Source organism: Mirounga leonina, unplaced genomic scaffold (assembly GCF_011800145.1).
Source record: "Mirounga leonina isolate KUSES-001 unplaced genomic scaffold, KU_Mleo_1.0 Mir_151, whole genome shotgun sequence".
Classification (NCBI taxonomy): Eukaryota; Metazoa; Chordata; class Mammalia; order Carnivora; family Phocidae; genus Mirounga; species Mirounga leonina.
In genome coordinates, this window is record NW_023270377.1 from 69,550,628 (window position 1) to 69,565,886 (window position 15,259).

General features: G+C 41.2%; 1 protein-coding gene across 8 annotated transcripts in view; it reads left to right on the forward strand.

Moving 5' to 3' along the window:
- Positions 1-15,259, forward strand: part of RBMS1 (RNA binding motif single stranded interacting protein 1) — a 209,462-nt gene that overhangs the window by 108,649 nt on the left and 85,554 nt on the right. For 6 of the 8 annotated variants that reach the window (XM_035007916.1, XM_035007920.1, XM_035007922.1 and 3 more), the window contains exon 2: positions 9,404-9,579. In XM_035007916.1, the coding sequence (XP_034863807.1) occupies positions 9,404-9,579 (176 nt within the window). The remainder of the gene's footprint in view (positions 1-9,403; positions 9,580-15,259) is intronic. The other 2 variants (XM_035007917.1, XM_035007921.1) reach the window with 1 other exon arrangement.

Consider the following 15,259-nt stretch of genomic DNA (forward strand, 5'->3'; position numbering starts at 1 on the left):
GGAAATGACCTAAGTGTCCATCCATAAATGAGTGGAAGAAGATGCGATACACACACACAATGGAATATTATTCAGCCATAAAAAAGAACAAAATTTTGGCATTTGTGACAATATCGATGGACCTAGAGGGTATTATGCTCAGTGAAATAAGTCAGGGAGGCAAACACCATGATTTCACTTATATGTGGAATCTAAAAAACAAAACAGGTGAACAGACACAAAAAACAGAAGGAGGCTCATAAATACAGAGAACAAAATGGTGGTTGTCAGAGCAAAGGCAGCTGGGGGATGGGTGAAATAGGTGAAGGGGATTTAAGAGGTACTGACTTCCCATTATAAAATAAATATATCATGGTGATGACAAATACAGCATAGGGAATATAGCCAATAATATTGTAATAACATTATATGGTGACATATAGTAACTACACTTGTCATGGTGAGCATTGCATAGTGTATAGAATTGTCAAATCACTATGTTCTATACCTGAAACTAATATAATGTATGTCAACTATACTTCAGTAATAAAATTAAAAAATATATATTATAAAAAAATGTTCTCCCTTCCTAATGAATGTACTTTCTGGTGTAAGAAAGTTTTGAGCCCATTGCCTTAAGCTCCTCCCTTACTTTCTTGGCCCTATAGTTTTCTGGTAAATAAATTATAGCTAATGCCTCCAGTCTATCCTTATGTCATTTTTTCTCTCTCTCTTTTTTAAGACTTTATTTATTTGAGAGAGAGAGAGCACAAGGAGGGAGAGAAGGAGACTCCCCACTGAGCAGGGAGCCCCATGGGGGGCTCGATCCCAGGATCCCAGGATCATGACCTGAGCCAAAGGCAGACACCGCTTAACTGACTGAGCCACCCAGGCACCCCTTTTTATGTCATTTTTTAAAGACTATTTTTTAGAGCAGTTGCAGGTTTACAGTGAAATTGAGAGAGAGGTACACAGCTTTCCCACATACCCCTGCCCCCACACATGGATAGCCTCTCCTGTTATCAGCATTACTCACCAGAATGGCACATTTTTCCCCCCAAGGCTGAATCAACATAGACACATCAAAATCACCTAGAGTGTTCGAAGTTTACCTTAGTGTTGTACATACTCTGGGTTTAAGTAAGTGTATAATGAATAATATGTATCCACTATTATGGTAGCATGTAGAATCGTTACATTAACCAAAAAATCATCTCTGCCTGTTTATCCCTCCTTCCTCCCCCTAGCCCCTGGCAACCAACCACTGGTCTTTTTAACTGTCTCCATATTTTGGTCTTTTCCAGAATGTCATGTAAGTGGGAACCACCTAAAATGCAGCCTTTCAAATAGGCTTCTTTCGTATTACTTCGTAATATGCATTTAAGGTTCCTCCATGTCTTTCATGGATTGGTAACTCATGTCTTTTTAGTGCTGAATAATAGTCCGTTGCCTGGATGTACCACAGGTTATTGATCCTTTCATTTACTAAAGGGCATCTTTGTTGCTTCCAAGTTTTGACAGTTATGAATAAGGCTGCTGTATTTGGTGCAGGTTTTTGTGTGGGCATAGGTTTTCATCTCCTTTAGGTAAATAGGAAAGAGCACGGTTGCTAGATGGTATAATGAGAGTATGTTCAGTCTTGTAAGAAACGGTCAATCTGTCTCCAAGGTGACTCTACCATTTTGCACTCCTACCAGCAGTGTGCAAGAATTCCTGTTGCTCCATGTGCTCCCCAGCATTTGCTATTGTCAGTGTTCCAGATTTCTGCCATCCTCATAGGCGTATAATCGTATCTTTATATTATTTTAATTTGCAGTTCCCTGTTGACCTGTGATGTGGAGCATCTTTTCATATGCTTACTTTCCATTTGTGTAACTTCCTTGGTAAAGTTTCTGTTAAGGTCTTCAGCCCATTTTTATATTGGGTTGTTTGTTTTCTTATTGTTGAATTTTAAGAGTTCTTTGTATATTTTGGATAACAGTCCTTTATCAGATCCGGATTTTGCAAATATTTTCTCCCATTCTGTGGCCTGTCTTCTCATTCTCTTGAATTTTTCTTTCGCAGCAGAGAAATTTTTAATTTTAATGAAGTCCACCCTATCAATTACTTATGGAGTATATCTTTGGTATTGTACCTGAAAAGTCATCACTTTACTTGAGGTCATCTGAGTTTTCTCCTGTGATATTTTCTAGGAGTTTTACAGGTGTGCATCTTAAATTTAGGTCTGTGATTATCTTTGAATTAATTTTGGTGAAGGTGTAAGGTCTGTGTCTAGATTCGTGTTTGTGCATGCCGATGTCCAGTTGTTCCAGCACCGTTTCTTGAAGAGACTATCCTTGCCCCATTGTATTTGCTTTGGCTCCTTTGTCAAAGCAGAGTTGACCATATTTATGGGGTTTTCATGTTGTTTTTTAGCTTTCTCCCCCTTTATAAACACTGTTACAAACACTAGAAGGAACAAATAGCACAAGATCTCTGGTGTGTTCCTTGGCCCAGAGTTCTCAGCAGGCAACTTGGGGCATCTGTGGGATTCTTGGTGGAACCTTTGGCGAGAACCAAACGATGGAGCTGATTTGCATGCTGGAGCACAAACCAGATCTTTAAAAGATATTTGGATGATAAGGCATCTACTTCTTTTATGGGGCCTTGAAAGAGAATTTGACCTCAGAAATCACATACTGTGTCTAAGGTATGTTTTCTACTATGGATTTTCAACACCTGCTTGCCCTTTCTTTTTACCTCCTTTGCAACCACTCCATCCACTCCAAAAAGCTTTTCTAAGCTGTTTTCATTTCTAAGGACTTTTCCCTGTTGTTTATTTTCACTTCTGCTACATGGTCTCTGTCCAGTCATTCAGTCATGTCGTATACAACAGGTATTTATCTTATTCAATGCAAGTTTTATATTTGTTTCTTTTATCTGAAGCCTAAGAAAATGATGCTTTATTCATGGACTTAGGTAAAGAGGTTTCTCTGTAGAGAATATAGCTTTACATGCAAGGATCAGCTTGATAAGTATCTTGGAGAATATTAATTGTGAAGTATATTGGAGATTTTTATTCTTAGTTTTATTTTAATAGCTAACATGACAACATGGCTTCTCCTTTGATAAACATAATCCAAGAAAAAATATTGAATAATCTATTGCTCAAGTTTCATAGTCTTAAAGACTACAACACTTGTTTTCAAAGAAGGGATAGTGGCTCTCTGAGAACCAGTTTCATGAACTAATTAGCCATGTGATTTTAAGCCCTGATATCCTAGCATCCAATGGGTCTAATTGATATTTGCCCTTTGGCCTTCTCTCCCACATGGTGGATAAGTAAGAGTCTGCATGTGTAAAGGGGCACTATTGTTCTTCATTAATATAGGTGATCTCTCACATCCTGGCCTACCCGGAAGAGCATCTGCTTCCTGGCCAGTTTCTCATCTCTCACTAATTCACCTCCCACTACTCAGCTGTGCGTACTTTCCCAGCTCCTTGTGCCAGGAACTTTATCTTTCACAGCCGCTATTCCTGGCCCTCTTTGAGCCACTCAGATGTCTAAAAGAAAACAAAGAAAATACCCTAACTGTGGTGAAACTGGCCCATTTGGATGCTCCCCCTCCCCGTTCGATAATTCCCTTAAATTGTTAAATTCCTCTTACACCTTGAAAGCTTTATGGAGAGGAACCAGTGTGTGGAAATAGTGTGGTATATAGTATCTTTACACAGTGCTCAGTTCATGTCGGGTTTGATAATGTCCCATTTCCTGGTGAAAGATGATAATGTTCCATAACTTCTAGTCTGCGCTCAGGAGCAACTATAGTGGTTATTTTGCTTTCTGGATTAAGGAAATAGTTGGTGTGTTAAACTCCCTGTTGTTTGGGGGTGGGGGTGGGGCGGTGGCGGTGGTGTGTGTGAGCGTGTGTGTGTGTGTGTGTGTGTATGCATGTGTGGCAAGGTAGAGATGGAGATTATGGATTTGGGATCATAACCTTCTTAAACTATAAGGTTGACAGCCTTAAAGACTTGAGGGCAATTAAAAGGCAGATTCTAGGTTTCCCTTCAAAATGTGTTAGAGTCCCCAGGGATGTTAGTGACTGAGGGGGCAGGGAGGAGAGCTGCAGCACTGAGATTGGTTGGAGCATAGTTCTTGTTGCCTATTAGTACGAGGGAGGAAATGAGACAATAGAATTTGTAATGTCAGATTTTCATTTTTATTCATTGTCTTTGCTGAACAGAAGTCTACAACAATGCCTGATTACTAATATATTTTAGTTCACCAATGGTTAGTTTTGCCTTTTTGGGAAACAACCTCTAGACTTGTATTTATATACAAGAGTCTACTTAGTGTGGCGTCCAAGGGGGGTTGATGTGATGGAAAGGGAAATAGGTCTGCTGCGTGTGTAGTTGCCGTCTGCCTGTTGTTGATCATCCTGTCTGAGTGTAGGAGGCCAGTGGACCTTCCTGGCGGGATAGAGGCCTCAGGGCTGTCCACACAGGAAGTCCTCCCTGACTGCTGACAAGCACTCTTCCTGCTGATGCCCACACCCACTCCTGAAGGGGGTGCAGAGAGGGTCTGCAAGTACAACCATTCCATTTATTTGCCACCAACTTTGTTTTTCTGTCAGTTTCTATCAATTTTGTGCAAATTGAGCCCAGGTAGTGTTATTGTGAAAGCTGAAGTAGTTTGTTTTCCCTGACCTTGGATAGAGAGCTTGATGGGTAGCTTGCTTACATGATCTGAAGTGGTGAAATTCGGCCAGAGGAGGCTGAGGTAGACTGCTAGGCTCTTGTGGGGTGGGTCAGTGCTCACCTGGGGTCAGCCATTGACCAAGGTCCTTTTTTTTAAACTAGCCTTTTTTTTTTTTTTAAGATTTTTATTTATTTGTCAGAGTGAGAGAGCACAAGCAGGGGGAGCAGCAGACAGAGGGAGAAGCAGACTCCCCGCTGAGCAGGGAGCCTGATGCGGGGCTCGATCCCAGGACCCTGAGATAATGACCTGAGCCAAAGGCAGACGCTTAACCAGCTGAGCCACCAGGCGCCCCCCCACTGAGGTCCTTAATTAGGTTGAATTTGTGTAAATTAGCTACATACTTCATCTAAGGGGACAAGGAATGGGAACGGGACAGGAGTCCTTTTCAAACTCCAGGGAAGCTTTAGGGGTTTTGAGAGGCAAGATATAAAAAGACAACCAGTGATGAAAATGGAGTTTGGTAAAATATTATCTGTTGGTAAGCTTTTTTTTTTTTTTTTTTTTTTTAATTTTTTAAAAGTTTACCCTTTGTGCTGTTGAGCACAGAGCTACAGAGTGTTATTGTTTTGAACTGGTCAGAGCTGTGAAGTTGGGAGTTACAGATTTGTCAGTGTTTACATTTCAATTGCATTTTAATCTGGGAGTAAGAGTTTAAGTGTTCACTGGTTAAGTCTAGCTGTTCTAAAATGCTGACTCTGGTGTTCAGCCGTAATGTGCTGTTGATATCGAAATTTGTTTGCTGAATTCTTTTGTTAATAAAAATATAAGGTAGAATTTTAAAAACTAATCTTTTAAAAGCTGACTTTGTTAAACACACACACGCACAAGCTGTGTGCTCACTCATTAAGTTAAGGGTACCTTTGTCTTTCTCAAAAAAAAAAAATATATATATATATACACACACGCGCACGTGCACACATAGCCACCAATGGTATTAAGTGTACCATTTCAGAGAAACTTGAATTTAATATTTAGATTGCAGGAAGGATGGGCACAGCTAAATGAAATAATACAAATAGCACATTTAGGATATGGACGGTTCTGGTGTACCACGTAGAGTACTGTTTGAGGGCTTTGGCTTTGTTGTCCAACAGACCTGGGTTCAGATTCCAGCCCTGCCGTCTTAAATGTGTGACCCTGTGACCGTGGCATATTACTGAACCTCTGTTGAGACTCAGTTTCCTAATCTGAAAAATGGGAAAACAATGATGTATCTGCCTCATTGGATTAGAGAAGATAATGCACATAAAGCACTTGGCCCGGTGGCACATATTAAACATGTAGTATATGAGTAATAGTACTCAATAGTACTCAAATTATTGTAGTTATCACTGACCCATTCTGAACATTTAGAAATAAACAGCTTAATTATGTTTGAGTTTTCTTTTCTTTTTTTTTTTTTTAAGATTTTATTTATTTGCGAGAGAGAGAATGAGAGACAGAGAGCATGAGAGGGAGGAGGGTCAGAGGGAGAAGCAGACTCCCCACTGAGCAGGAAGCCCGATGCGGGACTCGATCCAGGGACTCCAAGATCATGACCTGAGCCAAAGGCAGTTGCTTAACCGACTGAGCCACCCAGGCGCGCCCCAGTTTTCTTCTTTAAACATGTGTCCAATCTTTATTAGGATTTAAGTTGTTAATTTCAGTGAGTTTTACAAACCTCATCTTTGATCTAAAATTTTCTGCAGCAGAAAATAGAAAATTGGCAACCTAGAATAAGCTGTCTTCAGCTAGTTCTGAGAAATAGTTAATATTAGGATAACATTTTAATTTGAACTTGTTCTGTATAGAATTCACCAAAGGCCAGTCATTGTCCTCAGGGCACGTTCAGAAAGCCCCGTCTCCCACCTGGGATCAGAATGTTGGGAAACTTTTTTCCCCCATAGGGCAGAGTAGAGGGGAAGCAGGGGCAGCCTGTATATGCTCCATACCTACTTCCCAGAGTGAGAAATTATTACTGTAATAAATATAGAGGCCTGTCAAAGATATATTAAATCAGCTATGTAAATTCTGAGATGTAAATCATGGTTCTGCTTTTGCCAAAAATAAATACATAAATAAAAACCTACTCCTTTCATGTCCAAATAATCTCTCAATAAATCATACCCCCAAATGTTTCTTTTAATCCTGCAGGTCCACACCTGGCACTCCACTTTCCACCCCAGAGAAGAGGTTAGAGCTGATGCAGACTTGGAATGCAGTCTTTAAACCATCTGATGGTTCATTTGCTTCGCGTTGGTCTAATGCTACTGAGAGTTGGGGATGAAGCAGGTCCACGGCTTCTTTCAGGCTTCTCCAGGGCTTATCCCTGGAGGTGACCCCGTTCCATCCCCCAACAGCCGCACTGAACATACTGGGTCCTACTATGAGGAACTGTGGTTTGTGACAAAGACAGGTTCTTGGACATTAATCAAAGACTATTTAAGAAAAAATTCAGCCTTGCCTAGATATAAGTTCTTTGTGTAAATCAGAGGCTTGGGATGGGGGAAAGATGTGTGTGTTACTTTCCAGCACCTCTATTCTAAACTGAAATGACAAACAGGGGATGCCTGGCTAATTGCAAGGAGCAACTAGCACAAGTTGTATTGGGTGATTTTGGAGAAGGAACACAGACCTTCCTTTGTGTGGTATGGCTGGGGGATCTGAGGTGCCACCTGCGCAAAGCAAGGAACAATGCTTACTCCTCCTTTTACTTCTAGAAAGCAGAGTCTTTATTCTCTAGAGAAAAACCAGAGATGAGACCAAAGGATATGAGTTCAACTGCTTATTAAGGGCATAACTCAAATAGATTTGATAGGATATGATCTCGGTTAAGTTTTTTTTCTTGGATTAAGCAATACGGATATTTCCAGTTCAAGTTCAGTCTTCATTTATACATTGACTGTTGTTAACCCTTCCTGCTACTCTCCTTCTAAGAGACGATCACTTGAGATAAAATGGTGTTTGGATTCAATAATCTTAGCAAGGACCCTGGGCAGTGAGAAGAAAAAAATACATAGTAGGGGCGCCTCCGTGGCTCATTCGGTTGAACATTCGACTCTTGGGTCTCAGCTCAGGTCTTGATATCAGAGTTGTGAGTTTGAGCCCCACGATGGGCCCTTAAGGGCATCTGTATTTCTATTCCATGGTGGAGATCTTAGATCCTTTGAACGGTGCGACCTAAAAAAGAAAAAACAACATAGTACAGAAAAGAAGTAATGGTTACATGTGTAGATTAGTGGGGATCCCAATGTGGTGGGGGATACTGTGGAGTTAGGATGGTCATGGCAGAACCTGGGTGCAGAGTCAGATATCCATAGTGAATAGTTGAGATTGCTGGCAAGGAAGGCAGGTTGCATTTAGTACAAAGGGTCTTCTGCTTTTTGAACTTTCCAAAGTGGGATTGAACTGTGTCTTAGATGTGTCTAATAGTTTTGTTTGTGGTTGTGAAAATCAAGCTGTATGATTTGAAAAAAAAATTTTTTATGTCTAGGGACTAATTTTATACTTTATTTTCAAACTGTTACTTAATATAAGTGAAGTCCTTGGGTTAGTGTATTTATTATTTAGATGCGAGGTGAAAAAAATTCCTGTCCCGGTATGAAACTGCTGAGCATTTGCTTTGAGGGCACTTCAGGGTGTGCTCACTTCCATCTCAGACCGAGCCATTTAACTTCCTCAAAAGTCATGTGTGTGGCATAGGGCACAGAACTTGTTTCTTTCGATCGGTTAACAGAGAATTATCTGGTGTGAGTACAATTTCAGACATTCTTCCTAGGTGGCTGCCGACTGCGAAACCACACTGAGACCTAGGTTTAGGCTTTAGAAAAGTTACGTTCCTTGCTGCAAGGCCTGGGAAGGTTTCCAACTCCCACACCGTTCTCACAGGGGTTAAATTTCACAAGGTTGGCCAGCGCAAAAGGCAGCATGCCCGTGAATCTTATCCAGATGTCTCAATGGAGCCGTGGGCCAGACTTAGAACTAGGTGAAGTCTGCCTTCTTTGAGCATTGTGCTGGAACTCAAACTTTGTTACACTCGAAGAATCATCTTATTTTTCCCCCCAAGAGTCTCAATAAAATGATCAGCAACTTTCAATCAAATGTTATTCAGAATCTGAAAACCTTTTCAAAAGTCTCGTGATTTCTAAATGACTGTATCGTAAGATGATATTATCACCTAACTTCATGCAAGTTAATTTTGAGTCTCAGTAGATGTGTCCTTAAAAGGTGTGAATACATTAATCTCACATAAATTTAGCCCTATTTAAGGTGCACGTAGAGAATATTTTACTGAATAATTTTCCATTATTAATTGCATGTTGAAGGAGAGGGCTTTTTCTGTAGAATGAGCAGGTCTTTTTCGAGGTGTAAATGAAAATGTATATATGGGCGCACCTGGGTGGCTCAGTCGGTTAAGCGTCTGCCTTCAGCTCAGGTCATGATCCCAGGGTCCTGGGATCAAGCCCCTCGTCGGGCTCCCTGCTCAGTGGAGAGCCTGCTTCTGCCTCTCTGCCTACTTGTGCTCTCTCTCTCTGTCAAATAAATAAATAAAATCTTTAAAAAAGAAAAGAAAAGAAAGAAAATGTATATATGAACGTCGCTTAAGGGGGTCTGTGTCTCTGTTGTGTGGTGGAGATCACACAGCCTGTGACTGGCGCTCCGCAGCCTGCCGCCGGTGTTCTAATGCTCCCCGTCTTTGTCTCCCAGCAGTCTCTGGTCCCGGCGCACCCCATGGCCCCTCCCAGCCCCAGCACCACCAGCAGTAATAACAACAGTAGCAGCAGTAGCAACTCAGGATGGGACCAGCTGAGCAAAACCAACCTCTATATCCGGGGACTGCCTCCCAACACCACAGACCAGGACCTGGTGAAGCTGTGTCAGCCGTGAGTAGCTTTTCTTCTTGGTCATTTTCAGCTGATAGATAGTTCTTGTATCCTTTATCATACTCTGAAGGGTTACCAGTTGTCTTACAAGAGACGTTTGGTACAAGTGTGAACTCTCATTACCGACCGACACAATGACACTTTCCACGTTTTAAGTCCTCCTCGGACACAGCATTAACATCAGCAGAATGCCCGTATAACAAAATAAATTGGAACATCTTCTCAGTAGAATTTGACTTTATTGGCAAATGAGAAGTAAAATGAGAATTTTTGCAAAGCTCAAGTCCTTTTTAGGACTGCTCTTTTTTTTTTTTTTTTTTTTGCACTAGCCCCTCTGGGGGGCCAGTCTATCCTATAAAAAGAGAAACTTTAGCTGTTACCGTTTTTCAGAAAGGTAGTTACCATCTAACTGTATCTTAAACGTGTGTAAGACTCTTAATGTTAGCCAGGAAATAACAGTGTGTCTTCACTAGCACCTACAGCTTTGTGGTCTGGGTTGTTCACCCTCCTCTGTTGGGGAATTCTTATTTCCAAAATTCCCATTTCTTTTCTCACTGCCACCCTTTCTGAGTCTTGTGAAGAAGTGTGTGCGTGTGCATAAAGTTCCAGAGTAAATATGTATTATATGCTAATGTTGTTGAAGAACAGAATATAAATACGTTACTTTGCAAATGATGTTAACTCACTAAGTAAGAAAGCACTAATTTAAATCAAGGAGCCAAAAGCACTGTACAGTGCAGGGATCGTTGTGTGAAGACTAATCACTCTGAGCTATAAAAGCCCCTACATATAACAACATCTTTTATGTATCCAAAGACAGTAATGGCCCCTTACAAAAAAAAAGGAGTTTTACATAACTGTGGAAGAAAATGTCCACTCAAGAATGTTTCCTAGTCCCTGAAAAATATTCCCATTTCTCAACATCTGATTAATGGCATCTCATTTCTGCTGTCGTGGGTAAAAATACAGATTCATTACTTATTATTTTAAGAAAAAGAATGTTTCAGAGCTCGGGCAGTATTTCCAAACTGGAACTAAAAGTAACATCTGGCCTTCCATAAGGAGGTGGTGGTGGTTTTGCTTTGTTTTGTTTTTAGAGAGAAGGGTGGGATGGTGGGTGGTATTCTTCAGGGTCTGGAGAGTTCTCCTAAGGCCACCACTCTTAGCACCCTCCCTGTGCCTTTCCTGGGTTCCCCTTTAGACCAGCCCTCTTAGACTTTGCCCGCAGCCCTTTGCTTTCAGGGCGGTCTGGTGCTAGGGACTGCGACGAGAGCAAGTCTAACTCTCCGGGTTTGTCATGCAAGGCCAGAGGCAGAGGGAACTTGGCCAGCTGCGCCCTGCCCTCTTGCAGCTGTTCAAGGCCACAGATAGGCCTTCTGCTGTCTTGTCTGCTGCTGGTCTTGACCGGCGTCTTAGGCTTTTGCAGCATAATTACAGGTAGATAGAGCGCCGTGAAGTCTAAGAAGCTAAAAATATAACTGTACGAAACGAAAGAATGAAGCTAACCCTTAAGTTCTTGAGGTATAAGAGAAAGGAGAGAGGATTTCAAAAAACAAATAGTTCCTCAGCTAGTTTTGAATCATGTAAGGTGAGTTTTAACATCAAGGAGACGGCACTCAGTAACCATAAAATAATAGAATAATGCCATGTTCTATGTATAGTAAATGTGTACTCGAAAAATTAAACCAGTAATTTTTTTTTTTTATTGAGTCAAATCATATTCCAAATGCAGTAGGAGAGCATTTTATCACTTTTCCTAGAAAATTCACCCCTTTTTTGTTCTCTGGTCTCTTTATTGTATGTGGATTATCTTAATGTGTTTCATTCTCTTTGCTGTTACCAATAGCAGTGATAAGCGTTTGGCAGTGTCACTCTTTCCTAGTATCAGCAAAACCCCAGGTTTGATATATAACTCCGAAGATAGTGTTCCTGATCTGTGTTATGCAGAGGCAGGACACGCAGCCGTATCAGCTGAAAGCTTCATTCCATTTACCACAGAGCCTCTAATAAGTACCAGTTTTGACTTGCTGACAATTTTGTGTCTTAGAATGTAGAGAGAGGGGGAGAAAAAAAGGGCATTCCTGTTCTGGACTTAATTGTTTCCAATAAAGGCTACTAGTTGGTGACATGGATGTGACTCATCCTATGGGAAAAGTGACTCATCCTTACAGCCTAAAAAACCCAGTGGACATAATTAGAGATTTTTTAGAAAAGTCGGTATCAAAACTTCTCAGAAAAGATAGGTGTAAACTCAGAAGTCTAAAAAAGAAAAAAAAAATGTTTTAGAATTACAAATTTAGCAGTATAATTTTAAATCGACCCGATGGGATGAATGGCAGGAGGGGCAGCAATTGAAACAAATAACCTTGGGTCCCCGCCCCACCCCGGGGGGCTTGGTTATTTCAGAGGGCTGTCCAAAAGGAAGATGGGAAAAGATACCTAAGAATGTTTGTAGTAGTGACCTAGTTCCATACAAACAATGCATGAGTCTAAGGCAAGAATGCTATAAGGGTTGTGGAAACTGGAGAGGAAAGAAAAAAATATTTTTAAAAAAGCTATGTTTGGAGTAGAATATTCACGTAATATGTTAGAAGAAGTGGCAATGAGTGAGAAAGCAGCCTCACCGCAAGTCAGAGAGAGAGACTCTTGACCCTGTAAGTTCAGATCACCGTGGTTAAGGTCGCGGGGCAGGGCTCCGACTGGAGGGAACCAGTTGCGTTCCTGGCTGCCGAAGGAGGCTGGTCAAGAACCAGGCGAAGATGTGGCAGTGGCCATAGTGGTAAGCTGATAGGGGTTGAAAGTAGATACATTCTCCAGGAGGATTTAATGAGAGAAGTGGACCAGCTCTAGGTAACTTCCGAATTGTGGTGGGTGTGCAGGAAATCAGCCTGGAGCCTCATGACTATTGTAGGCTGCTGCAACTTTGCTTCTGTTTCTGAAAAGTTTTCTACTCAGGAAGTACATCAGCACAGTTAACCAGCAAGTTTAGGGAATGGAATGATCTGGGTAACAGGAAGGATTAATCTGTTACCCCAGGACTTCAGACAGTCTTAATTCTCTCCCCTTCTCTAAAATTGAGCCAGATACTTCGCTTGACTTTGGTACCACTTTATTTCTCTCATGCAAACTTCTCAGGCGAATTTTCTAGGCAGATCAGCCGAGGGCTCTTGTTGTTTCGACTTTCTTTGCCACCTTAAGCCTTGCTCTTTTGCCTTCAAGTTCTCACTTGAAACTGCACTGGCATCTTCTCTCTGTCTTATTTTATTTGATACTTAACTCTGATGATAGTGTTTCTGACATGTGTTATTCAGAGGCAGGACATACAGCGCTCTTTTCTCTGGCTCTTTCCTACTCTTACCCACTTCTTCTCAACTCTTCGCTCTTTGGATTTCAGTTCTTAGCTTGTTCTTCTATAGCCTCACTTTCCTGTAGGGCTCTTCTCCACTGCACCCCATTTTCTACACATTTTCCACTCTCCTGTTGTCACTTCAAATTCAACACTGTCTCCTTCCTCTCCAGACGATGGCATTTCTAAATTTAACTCTCCTCACCTTAAAGCTCTGGAGCGGTGGTTGATTCTTTCCCGTTACCCTCTTGGTCCCCACGTCCTGGAGATTCTGTGGCTTTTCTTCTTCCTGCTTGCTGCCAGAAGAATTGAATGTTTTCTCCGTCCCTCCCTGCATTGTGACAAGGGAGAATGATTTGCTCCTGCTGCTACCTCACGTCAGGTGCCTCCCCATTTTCCTTTCTTGATTCTTCAAGGCCAAGGCCAAGCTCATTCTGCCTCCTCCATGCTTGGACCACACTGAATTCTCCTAATTTCCTTTTCTGTGTCACCATCTCACAGTCAGCATCTTCTTTTCATACATTTCTGTTCTCCAAGTGCTTCTTCCACTGTTCAGCAGCGGGCCTGTGACAGTATATAATGCTGACAGTGCATCGTCTTTTTTGTTTTAAGACTTTATTTATTTAAGTAAACTCCACACCCAATGTAGGACTCGAACTCATGACCCAGAGATCAAGAGTCGCATGCTTTACCGACTGAACTGGCCAGGCGCCCCAGTGTATCATCTTCATAGATTTCTCACGCTTTATAAGATCATGGTGGTCAGCATGGCCAATGTCTGGGTACCCTAGAGTTACCAACCACAGTGGAGGGCAAGTACCTAATTCTCAGGAGCCTGTAAAATGGGTCAAATAAGGTTTAAATCATCAAGTTGTGATTAGGATTAAATCAAGTTATTTGAGGAATGGAGCTGGTCTGCTGCCTAGAACACAGTCGTCAATGAACAAGTATTAGTCTCCCTTGTGCCTGTGTCTTTGCTCCTCAAAACCCTAACTACTACAATAAACTTAAATTATATGTAATCCTACATTTAAAACTAAGGGTTGGGGGGCGGATACCTGATTCTGATTCTGAAAGCTGGGAAAGCCAGGGAAGTGGGTTATGTTAACACAGCTGCATAGCTGCCCCCCTTCTTCTTGAGGCTTTTTTTTTTTTTTGCACTCGGAAAAGACTGGTTTCAGCTTCGTGATTTATTTCTTGTCATAATAATGACTATAGCATGTAAAATTTTCCATTGTGTCTAAACTATCCTTTTTGAAGATTAAAAACAGTATTTGTATGCAAGGGGTTTGGTTCATCGTTCTTCCTGGTTTGCAGTGGGAGAGATGTGTGTGTCTGTTGGCTTTGGCGAGGTAGCTTAGGGGTTACCATGGTATTGACATCTCATGAAAAAGTCTAGATAACTCAGTGTATCAACAACTTATTTTGAAGGAGAGAGAGTCTATTGATATTAAAACAAAAGGAGGTATTTCCACTCCTCTTACCTTCTATATCCTTTCTCTCATTCCCAAACCAATCTTGGTCAACCATTTTTTGTCCTTTCATTCAATAGATACCTAATTCATTTCAAAGTGCAGTAAAACACGATTTCAGTGCAAATGTGAAATTAAATTTAGCTTACAATATTATAGCCTGTTACTAATTAAAAGGAAATGTTTTTTGAATGTCATCCATTTCCCTAGTTGTAATACCCAGTACATTTCATTTCCTGTCCTTTGTTTTCTATTTTCTATAAGTCTGCCTTATTCTTTTGAATATAATACAACTCTTAAAAAAAGGCGAAACAGAGAAATAAGATGGTCAACAGAGGTAGACATAAAACAACCAACCCTAATGAAGACAGAATGAAGTAAATGTTTTAATCAGTGCAGTGTTCTGTGAGAAGTCAGAGGAAGACCTTGTTAACCTTGACGCCAATCTTTGGGTCGCTTTCAGTAGGAGAGGGCATCTCGACTTTGAAGGACAGGGACAGTTTCTCGCAGAGTGAAAATAATAGTGTTCTCCAGGTTTCAGAAAGAGCCCAAGCGGTGGGACAGTGCTTGGGTGTTAAAGCATAACGAACAATTCTTGGTGGATAGCTGTCATTCAGCAGTTAATAGTTAGCAAGGCTTCTAGGGACCAGAGTGAAGAGTGTGGGTATAGAGGAAAATGGGGCTGGAGGTACAGGTTGGGGGCATAGTGTTAGCACCTTGCATAATAAACTAAAAAATTTGGAGTTTTTTCTTCAGTTGCAGAGGAGGAGTTAGTGCTTATAGTGGAAGAGAAGCATAATCCAATTTTTTTTTTTCTTCCTCTCTCAGAATGATGATTCTACCCAAAGTAGGAATGTTGGCT